General features: G+C 33.3%; 1 protein-coding gene across 2 annotated transcripts in view; it reads right to left on the bottom strand.

Moving 5' to 3' along the window:
- muc (dihydrolipoamide S-acetyltransferase muc) overlaps positions 1-12274 on the bottom strand; it is a 210016-nt gene that overhangs the window by 110567 nt on the left and 87175 nt on the right. For both annotated transcript variants that reach the window (XR_016547649.1, XM_090385408.1), the window contains exon 6: positions 10965-11050. Coding sequence is in view for 1 of the 2 variants with exons in the window: in XM_090385408.1 (XP_090241534.1) it covers positions 10965-11050 (86 nt within the window). In the remaining variant the exon portion in view is untranslated. The remainder of the gene's footprint in view (positions 1-10964; positions 11051-12274) is intronic.

The following is a 12274-nucleotide window of genomic DNA, read 5'->3' as shown; positions in this document are numbered from 1 at the left end:
TTTATTTCCACGTTTGTATCTACATTTGGCATCGTTGAGGAAATGACTAAGATGAAATAAATTGTAAATACAGTGGTTAGCGTTTAAACAACCATTACTTAAAAAGATTTTGTTAAAAAATTTGTTATTCAAACCATATGGACATAAAGACTTATGTACAGTAAACCCCCGCTATTCGCGGGGGTTACGTTCCTGAGAAATGTTGCGAATACCGAAAACGCGAATACTGAGTTATGGCTCCCATAGTAAAAAAACGGTTCCGTTCCAAAATATGAAATATATAAGAAAAACTAGTCTAAAATTTTGTCTATGTATGTATTAGATGTACCTTCATAATATGACCATGTACATAGACAGTACATAGTGAAATGCAAGCATATGGCATCAAAATGAAAATAAGAAACAATTTAATATTAAATGTAATATTTATTAGAAATTTCAAACCGGCGCCTTTGATAGCAAAAAAACTTATCACGCCAGTGATATCACCAGTTTCGCTAAAGTGTTGATAAAGGAGTTTTGTCTTTTCACTAATGATGAGTGAACTTAACAGAATTTTATTTTGAGTTCGGTCTTCTATCCAAAGATTTAAAGCCTTTTCCATTTTTTTCTAATTTAACATCGCGAGTTACAGAGCAAATGTTTTAAGCAATTAGCGCGTTTTCACGGACACTACGGCGGATTTTTTGATTGATCATACCGTTGACTCATTGATTTTATGTTTTGCCACTCAGGAGACATTTTCACCATTAGAAATTTTATTTAATAACTCAATTTTATTCGCTAATGTCATCACCTTCTTTGACCTTTTGACATTTCCCTTGTTATTCGTAGCCATATTTTTTGTACGGGTTAGAAAGAACTTGTCCACAATAAAGTCACTTTCTTCAGAAAAAGTCTGTTTTACACTGCAAAACGGTAGATTTATCACTTTTGTACGCATATCAATTTATAAATTTATTCAATTTATAAGCATATAAATTAAAAGCAAACAAAGAAACCTTCCATGACAAGCAAATAACACATACTGAACAAGGATTAGCGAGAAACATCCATGCTCGCAATTTTGTCACCCCCCCCCCTCCACCCACTGAGCGCTGTTTTCACCGGGAAAGATAATTTTAGCCAAGCCCATGTTTTTTTATGGCGGAAAATATTCATGGCGCATTAAAATTCACATTATTTTAGGTTTCATTTTATATTAAATCAGCAATCGCGAATACGCGAAACCACGAATAGCAGGGGTTTACTGTACAGACATAAATAAATTTTCATAATAATCACGAATGATATTATCATTAATGATAGCAATGATTTTAATTTTGACATTGTTAAAACCATGATGGTGGAAGTGGAAAAGTTCTATATCTGTATCATAATTTGTGCCAAATGAAAGGTTTTTGCTCTTGGATCTATGTCCATTAATTCTAATATTGAGAGAGTTTGAAGTTTGGCCAACATATTTAATATCGCATATGTTGCAAGTAAGCAAATATATGACATTAGTTTTACAGAAAGGTGGCACCTCCGTAGCTAGGAGCAGCAGTGTGAAGCACACGCTTCTTGATTAGACAGGGGTTCGAGCCTGTGACTACCAAATATGGAGGATGCAGAAAGGTCAGGGAATGACCAAAGCATATCCCCTTGCTAATGCTCCTAAAAACCAAATAACAACAAACAGAAAGGAGTGGAGTCAGAATTAGAGATGGTCTCGGAGTTATCCATCATGGAAGAAATAAGACGTCGTTTGTCTAAACATTTCTGAAAAAATAAATTTTGATTCAAAATATGCAGTTATATGTGGATTCAGAATCAAAGTGGTTAGGGGTAAAGGTATGATTCTCCTGAATAATATTTGACACTACCTCCTCAGGAGTGGGATGTAGAGCAACACAATTTCTAGCTGAACTAGAAGTGACGCAGTGCTGATCCATTGTATTATTTAATGTATTATTAAATATATTAAATAATTAAATATTATAAAATTTAATGTATTATTAAATATATTAAAATTATTAAATAATAGTGACCAATTTTGATGCTCACTATTATTTAGCATTGATTAATAATTAATTTCTTCTTTCTCTTTCAGTTTATCTACATATGATTGGCTTTTTAATTCAGCCTTTAATTCTATATAATTTTATAATTTTGTTTTAGGTTCTCAACATTCTTTTTTTTATTCTTTTTATCTTTCTCACTCGTTTTCCTCACTTACTTTCCTTCTATTAGGCTCAAGCACCTTGTGTTAAATACTTCTCCATCTTTTTGTATTTTCTACTAATTCTTTCTAATATCAATATACTTTTGTATCCTGTTTTTTGCAGCTTTGCGCATTCAGGTGTAATTCATTCCTGTTTTCCTTTTCTTTGCATTTCCCATTCATACATACTATATATATATATATATATATATATATATATATATATATATAAAACATAGAAATAAATGATAAAGGACATAGTATGATGGGAAAGTTATTAACAACAACGTGCCATGCCTAATGGAAGATATGAGAAGAAAAGAATGTTAAGATCCTAATGGATTAAGTGGAAAAATTGGCTGAATTGATAAGCCAAATCATATTTACAAAAGTTGGAAAAAAGTGGTAATTAATGCATATTAAAAAGTAGTAATAAATAGAAATGAAAATAATGAAAATAAAAATTGGTACATAGATCAGGTAATTCATCAGGGGACTACACCCGATCATGTACCAAAATACTGCGTTTCTATACAAACCCATGCCGATGGAGGTAGCAATAAATTTAAAAAAAAAAAAAAAAAAATTTTTGAAACCTTCATAGACATGAGTGAGGTACCCCCAACGCAGTGTGTATATTTTAAGTAAACCGTTAAAAGGTGTAATTAAAAGGTGTACCAGGCAGCAGCATAGAAAAGGGAAGTAATACAAGGTATGGGTGGGAAAAAAGATAGTAGTAAAAAAAGGAGGCGAAAATAGCGAGAATAAGAAAAGAAGGAATGTCCGAATCGCCCTCGTATTGCACTAATAGTTCAACGGACGGAAAAAGCAGAATAGAAAGTATAAAGACGTAAAGAGAAGGAAAAGATTTTAAAGATACTAGGCAAGCTGGGTTCGTAAGTACCCAACCTCTTAGAGAGGGCCTTTGCTGTGAATGTGTTAGTAGAAGAGGAAAATTAATACTGCTAGCCTGTGAAATATTTTGTTAATGTCACATGTAAAACAAAAAAAAAAAAAAATTAGTATAAAATTACATACCTTTAAAATTATGTAGCATCAATTAGTAGAATTATGTAGCGTCAATTAGTAAAATTATTTAAAATAAATAAATGCACAAGGCATAATACTTTAAGAGTTTTGGTATCTATATAATATCGGTGTTTAAATACACCATAGATAACTCTTAATAAACTACAAAGTAGTTGTGGTAGGCATCATTTGCTCTTTCTCATATTGTGCTCTGCCTTCACGACGAGTTGCCATGATATTGCACTACTTCGAATAAGTAACTCTTCACTAATAGAGAAGGCTATTGTTACTTATTCTCAGTTGAGTACCACCACCCAGACAGCACTGTTTCACGGCTATTGGCCGATCATCAGTGGGTGGGCAGGTACCCTGGTAATGCAGCCATGACGACCCAGTTGTGAAGTTAATCACACAATATGAGAGATGCCAAGAGGTGTAGATGTCAATATTTAAAATAAATAAATGCACAAGGCATAATACTTTAAGAGTTTTGGTATCTATATAATATCGGTGTTTAAATACACCATAGATAACTCTTAATAAACTACAAAGTAGTTGTGGTAGGCATCATTTGCTCTTTCTCATATTGTGCTCTGCCTTCACGACGAGTTGCCATGATATTGCACTACTTCGAATAAGTAACTCTTCACTAATAGAGAAGGCTATTGTTACTTATTCTCAGTTGAGTACCACCACCCAGACAGCACTGTTTCACGGCTATTGGCCGATCATCAGTGGGTGGGCAGGTACCCTGGTAATGCAGCCATGACGACCCAGTTGTGAAGTTAATCACACAATATGAGAGATGCCAAGAGGTGTAGATGTCAATATTTAAAATAAATAAATGCACAAGGCATAATACTTTAAGAGTTTTGGTATCTATATAATATCGGTGTTTAAATACACCATAGATAACTCTTAATAAACTACAAAGTAGTTGTGGTAGGCATCATTTGCTCTTTCTCATATTGTGCTCTGCCTTCACGACGAGTTGCCATGATATTGCACTACTTCGAATAAGTAACTCTTCACTAATAGAGAAGGCCTCACCACCTCGTCGTGAAGGCAGAGCACAATATGAGAAAGAGCAAATGATGCCTACCACAACTACTTTGTAGTTTATTAAGAGTTATCTATGGTGTATTTAAACACCGATATTATATAGTAAAATTATGTAGGATCAATTAGTAAAATGCATAATAAACATGATTAATAAATAGAATACAAACAAGGAGAGGTTGCTTAGTAGAAAAATAATAATGGACACCCTCTATAGTTAAAAGTGAGGAAAAGGTCCGAATAATAATTAAAAATAATTAAGCAAAAATAATTAAAATAAAATAATGGAAAAAATTAAATAGATAAAACTTAAAAGGTAACTTAGAAAGTGAAAAGACATGAGCATCGTTCAGAATAGAAGTCATATGATGTGATCACTTTCAAAGTGGTGGGAATACCACCATTTAAATTTACAACTATACATCTGTACAAATTATCATGTTAACCCTAATCAAAATGAGATATAGTGAAACCGAATTTATGTTTAATGAAGTTAGAAAGATTTTTAATAATACGATTTATAAAATTAATAGGAATATCATTTAAACATAATTTGGTATATAGGCCGTTTAAAGCTTTGATAAAAAGTGTTTGATTGCTGCTAAGATACGCAAGACGTAAAATTTGTGTATGGATGATATTTTTATGAACTGTAATGGAAATATTAGAGTTCCAATTTGTTAAATAAATAATGTTGAAATTAAATTGACTTCTTTTATCAAATACTTCCAAGGTATTACGAAGAGGTGAATTATTTAAAGTAATGCTTAAATCGAGAAAGTTTGCGTGTTGGTTACCATTATTTTCTTTGTTTAAGGTAAGTTCAGTAGGATATATCAATTTAGCAATATTTTCAAAATGATAATTTAAAATCAAGATATCATCAACATATCTAAATGCGAAGAAATTAAGGTTTGGATTGTTATTAGTATAAAGATCTTCGTAGTAATGTAGTAATATAGTTTCCAACTTATTTCTACATTACTACGAAGATCTTTATACTAATAACAATCCAAACCTTAATTTCTTCGCATTTAGATATGTTGATGATATCTTGATTTTAAATTATCATTTTGAAAATATTGCTAAATTGATATATCCTACTGAACTTACCTTAAACAAAGAAAATAATGGTAACCAACACGCAAACTTTCTCGATTTAAGCATTACTTTAAATAATTCACCTCTTCGTAATACCTTGGAAGTATTTGATAAAAGAAGTCAATTTAATTTCAACATTATTTATTTAACAAATTGGAACTCTAATATTTCCATTACAGTTCATAAAAATATCATCCATACACAAATTTTACGTCTTGCGTATCTTAGCAGCAATCAAACACTTTTTATCAAAGCTTTAAACGGCCTATATACCAAATTATGTTTAAATGATATTCCTATTAATTTTATAAATCGTATTATTAAAAATCTTTCTAACTTCATTAAACATAAATTCGGTTTCACTATATCTCATTTTGATTAGGGTTAACATGATAATTTGTACAGATGTATAGTTGTAAATTTAAATGGTGGTATTCCCACCACTTTGAAAGTGATCACATCATATGACTTCTATTCTGAACGATGCTCATGTCTTTTCACTTTCTAAGTTACCTTTTAAGTTTTATCTATTTAATTTTTTCCATTATTTTATTTTAATTATTTTTGCTTAATTATTTTTAATTATTATTCGGACCTTTTCCTCACTTTTAACTATAGAGGGCGTCCATTATTATTTTTCTACTAAGCAACCTCTCCTTGTTTGTATTCTATTTATTAATCATGTTTATTATGCATTTTACTAATTGATCCTACATAATTTTACTAATTGACGCTACATAATTCTACTAATTGATGCTACATAATTTTAAAGGTATGTAATTTTATACTAATTTTTTTTTTTTTTTTTTTTACATGTGACATTAACAAAATATTTCACAGGCTAGCAGTATTAATTTTCCTCTTCTACTAACACCTTCACAGCCAAGGCCCTCTCTAAGAGGTTGGGTACTTACGAACCCAGCTTGCCTAGTATCTTTAAAATCTTTTCCTTCTCTTTACGTCTTTATACTTTCTATTCTGCTTTTTCCGTCCGTTGAACTATTAGTGCAATACGAGGGCGATTCGGACATTCCTTCTTTTCTTATTCTCGCTATTTTCGCCTCCTTTTTTTACTACTATCTTTTTTCCCACCCATACCTTGTATTACTTCCCTTTTCTATGCTGCTGCCTGGTACACCTTTTAATTACACCTTTTAACGGTTTACTTAAAATATACACACTGCGTTGGGGGTACCTCACTCATGTCTATGAAGGTTTCAAAAATTTTAATTTTTAATTTTTTTTTTTTTTTTTAAATTTATTGCTACCTCCATCGGCATGGGTTTGTATAGAAACGCAGTATTTTGGTACATGATCGGGTGTAGTCCCCTGATGAATTACCTGATCTATGTACCAATTTTTATTTTCATTTCTATTTATTACTACTTTTTAATATGCATTAATTACCACTTTTTTCTAGCTTTTGTAAATATGATTTGGCTTATCAATTCAGCCAATTTTTCCACTTAATTCATTAGGATCTTAACATTCTTTTCTTCTCATATCTTCCATTAGGCATGGCACGTTGTTGTTAATAACTTTCCCATCATACTATGTCCTTATTCATTTATTTCTATGTTTTATTTTATAGTTGTATCCTGTTCTGTAGCCTTGCGCGTCCAGGTACATCTATTCTGTATTTTCTTTTTCTTTTCCTTTCTTTACCTTTTTCTTCTCCTTTCTTTACCTTTTTCTTCTCCTTTCTTTACCTTTTTCACCTGTTTTATATACTATATATATATATATATTACTGAAATTACGTATCGAATAATTAATACAAATGCCCATAGTATGGCAAAACTGTAAAGCAAAAATTTAACATAAACCTAACAATTAATCATAATATTCATGTTTCTCGGAACTGGTTCCTTACTAGGGGGGTGCCGCGCAAATTGTGATACAATTGGTTCTATATTTTAAATTTTTAAAAATGGATTTATTTGAATTGGATTTAAATTATATTCTAAATTATTTGGAGTCTTTCGGCTATAGTTTCTGCCTTGTTATCCCTTCTCTTCCCTCCCTATTACGATTAATTGTTAGGTTTATGTTAAATTTTCACTCTACAGTTTTGATTAATAGATGTAGGGGCATTTGTATTAATTTTTCAATACGTAATCAGTAATATATTGGGTATCACGTGGGGGATGTGTATTTTACTGCCTCTAATGACTACTTCATATTTATTTTATTTTATTTTCTTATTTATCTTTTTTATTTTTAATGTCATTACTCATATATATATATACAGGCATACCTCGGTTAACGTTACCTCTGATAACGAAGCTTCGATATAACGAAGTCCGCAATTTCAAGCCCCATTTAACATTAAAAAAAATATTCCAGTTTAATCACCTGAAATCTAAACAAACTGAAGAAATTACGGAAACCTTTGGGGCTTCTCGTGGTTGGTTCGAGAAATTTAAAAAATGGGCCAGGATTCATAGTGTAAAATTAACAGGAGAAGCTGCAAATAAGTTTCCAGAAAACTAAAGGAAATAACTGAATGTGAAAATTTTCCAAATTTGATGTTCAGTGTTTACGAAAGCAGTTTGTTCTGGAAACGGCTACCAACAAAAAGCTTCATTTCTATTGAAGAAAAATCAGCTGCTGGGTTCAAAGCAGCCAAAGACCGTTTAACGTTACTCTTTGGATCAAATGCCTTTGGCGATTATAAATTAAAATTGTTATTAGTTTACCATTCAGAAAATCCGAGAGCGTTAAAAGGTAACATAAAAATGAATTTACCTGTAATATGGAAAGCAAATAGAAAAGCGTGGGTTACCAAGGAGTTATTTACTGATTGGTTTGTTAACCACTTTTGTCCTGAAGTAAAACGGTATTGTCAAAAAAACAACTTTGAAGAAAAAGCTCTTTTGTTGTTAGACAATGCTCCGGGACATCCTACTGATCTTAACACGTTGGACACATGCATTCCTGTCAAAGTTGTGTTTCTTCCAGCAAACACAACTTCCCTGATTCAACCATTGGATCAGGGAGAATAGCATCATTTAAAGCTTATTATCTGCGTCGAACATTAAGCAATTTAACTGAACTAGAGGATAAAGAGGAAATGACAATTAAAACTTTTTGGAAAAACTACACCATTAAAAACGCAATTGAAAACATTGATAGTTCTTGGAAAGAAGTCACTAAGAAATGCTTAAATGGAGTTTGGCGCAAAATATGGCCAGAAGTTGTACTAGAAGAAGAAAATAACATCCAAGAAATTAGAAATGAAGTTATCCAGATGGCTCAATCAATAGGTTTCGAAAATGTCGATGAAGAGGATGTTAGAAATTTATTGAATGCAGAAGATGATGGTTTTTCAGTGGAAGATTTAGAAAACCTTGTTAGCAACAAAGACAATGAAGACAAAAGTTAAAGAAGTTCCTGCCGAAAAAGTGTTAAAACCAAAGATTTAAAAAGGTGCTTAAATGACATTGAAAACGTTTTTAAATTTTTTTAGTGAAAATGATCCTGATTTAGGAAGAAGTTTTATTGTTAAGCGATCAGTGTTAAATGCAATAACTTCGTATAGGCAATTGTTAAATGAAAGAGGAAAAAAGCATAAGCAATCAACTTTAGACTCATATTTTAAAATGTGATTTCACTTTGTATGTAAGTTGACTGTTTATTTAATAACACTTTTCTTTGTTCGAAAAAAAAGCTTTTCATTTTCTTTACGTAGGAACGTATCCCTATTCTGGCCATAGTATTTTTACCTCTGAAAACGAAGTTTCGCTTAACGAAGTAATTTCGTGGAATGCATCCTATTCGTTATTCGAGGTATGCCTGTATATATATATATATATATATATATATATATATATATATATATATATACAGGGTGTTTCAGTTAAACGTTTCAGAACTTCTAAGAGGGGTAGGGTACATCCTGACAACTCGAAATCATATACCAATGGGCAGAATCGAAAATTCCGAGCTTTAGTGCAGGGAATCTTAATTTCGCACAAGAACGCCAAGTTAGTAGGATGGATGATTACACGAACGCAGAGTTAGCCGATATGCATTTGGTGTACAGGGCTGCAAATTGTAGTGGGCCAGCCGGACAGCGTTTGTACGCGGAACGATATCCGACGAGGCGTATTCCCAGTCATAATTTCTTTGCAAGACTGCACCAGAGGTTAGCTGAGAGAGGTTCATTTGAAAGAGCTGACAGGGACAGGGTAAGAACAGCACGGACTCCAGCCGTCGAACAGAATGTGCTGCAGCATGTACAGGGGAATCCAAGAACGAGTACACAAAGTCTAGCAAACGCAGTCGGGGTTTCCCATTGCAGCGTCTGGAGGATTCTCCGAGAACAAGACATGCATCCGTTTCACGTGCAGCGTGTCCAGACACAGCAACCGCAGGATTATGCACCTCGTATTGCTTTCGCACAGTGGTACCTTGGAAAATGTGCTACAAATCCCCTTTTTCCTGCTGAAGTGTTGTTTTCCGATGAGGCATCCTTCACAAGGGAAGGAATTTTCAACACGCATAACGACCATATCTGGGCGGTCGAGAACCCGCATGCAATACGACGTCGTGCAGCACAGATTCGATTTTCGGTCAATGTATGGGCCGGTATTATGGGAGATCACCTCATCGGACCTTACCTGTTACCATGTCGTCTAACCGGACCTATCTACTTGATCTTTCTGCAGCAAGTATTGCCACAACTTTTGAGAGATGAACAGATTTCTGCATCGACGCAACAGACAATGTGGTTCCAACATGATGGAGCCCCTGCCCATTATAGCAGAGATGTTCGTAACTACCTGGATGTCACATTTGGTCAACAGTGGATCGGACGTGGTGGTCCCGTGCGTTGGCCTGCTCGGTCACCCGACCTATCATGTCTTGATTTTTATTTCTGGGGTCATATGAAATCGCTAGTTTATGACACCCTTGTTGGCAATGCTGAGGAGCTGGTTGCAAGAATCGCAGTAGCTGCCGAAGAAATTCGAAATTCGCCTGAAGTATTCCAGAATGTTCGGATGTCCATGCGTCGGAGATGTGAGGCGTGCATTGTAGCCCGTGGAAGAAACTTCGAACACTTACTTTAATCCATGTACCTTTTGCTTCTTTTCATGTATTATTAAACGATTTCTCACTTACGGTCTCTTTTTTCTTTATGGTGCTTCTGTGTACAACACCGCTTCAGGAAAGCATTTCCGACCCCACATTGCTATATGATTTCGAGTTGTCAGGATGTACCCTACCCCTCTTAGAATTCTGAAACGTTTAACTGAAACATGTATATATATATATATGAGTCATTTACAACAAAAATCAAGATTAAAAAAGCCAAATTCAGATGTCATTTTTAAAAAAACGTTTAACTGAAACCTGTATATATATATATATATATATATATATATGAGTCATTTACAACAAAAATCAAGATTAAAAAAGCCAAATTCAGATGTCATTTTTAACTGAACATACAACACATGTACACGGCCACACACCAGCACGCACGCACGCACGCACACACACACACCTTTAATTCCAAATGTGTAGTTTTAATTAATATCAATGATAAGAAGAAAACAATCCAACTTACTCAAGAACTGCATCCATTTCTACATCTATAGATAAGTAATAATGTGGTATTGTCTGTTTAGACTGCAACAGTCTGCGAGCAATAACCTAATAAAGTTTAAAATAAAAATGAACCTGTTTTAATATTAAATATAAACAATTAGCATAAATTTTTGGTTTTTATTAATATCAAGATTAACTATAGTCTGTTTCATCTTAAGTTCACACCAAAGGTTATTTTAACTACTTTACACCTATTTTACATAATACTTCAATATACAAAAAAAAAGAAAGGAAAAAATTCAACTGTATTAAAATTTAACAATATATAAACTTAGATCTAAACATTTTTATGGAAGAACTAGCATAATAAACATTAGTTTTTTTTATTATTAATTGTATTTTATATCTAACCATATGTAAAAATGAATCACTACAATGACCAATTTCTTTTCTTTTTTTTTTTTTTTTTTGACCTTGGGACAGAGTGATGTTTTTATATTAGCATAAACATTGGCATTAGTAGAGGCATATGGGGCAAGAAAGCAAGCTTATATAACATTAGCTAAAAAAAAAAAGCCTTCCCATTTCACCAATCCATTCACTTCAAATGTTTGTCTAGTTCTACCTTGAATTTATTTATGTTGCTGACCTCCAACTACATCAGATGGAAGTTTGTTCCAACTATCAACCGCCTGCTACTAAAGGCAAATTTCAAAACATCTATTCTACAATTTTCTTTCCTCAATTTGAATTTTTGTCCCCCTCAGAATTGATAATCTGAGCAAGAGGAGGAGCCTCATTAGCATTGAGCTTACTCATTCCATTATACACCAATTAGATCACCTCGCAGGTGCCTAGTCTCTGGAAGCTGCAATTTGCAGAACTTAGGCCTTTCTTGGTAACATCAACCCTTTGTTCCGCTCACCAATCTTGTTGCCCTTCTCTGTACTCTTTCCAAAAATAAGGCCTACAGACCTGTATATAGTACTCAAACTTAACCATTGCCTTATACATGAGAACAATTCCCCACTTATCCCTGCTAGCAAAATTCCTGTATATCATTGACAAGACACCATCAGTTACTCTTCAGCCTATTTGCACTGCTCAGAAAACTTCATATCTGACTGCACAATTACCCCCAGGTCCTTTTCATTCTCCACTACCCTGAGTGTAGTACAACCTAGTTGGTACATTACAGGGGAGGTACCCATGGACTGCAGGTGTGCAAATGTGACCCCAATCCACAAAGGAGGATCAAAGGGGGACAAGTAATTATGGACCTGTTAGTTTAACTTCCGTTCCAGGGAAATTAATGGAGGCACTGGTTAA

The sequence above is a fragment of the Mastigoproctus giganteus genome, chromosome 11 (genome assembly GCF_048544385.1).
Source record: "Mastigoproctus giganteus isolate SK-2022 chromosome 11, ASM4854438v1, whole genome shotgun sequence".
Classification (NCBI taxonomy): Eukaryota; Metazoa; Arthropoda; class Arachnida; order Uropygi; family Thelyphonidae; genus Mastigoproctus; species Mastigoproctus giganteus.
This window is presented reverse-complemented; position numbering and strand designations above follow the sequence as displayed.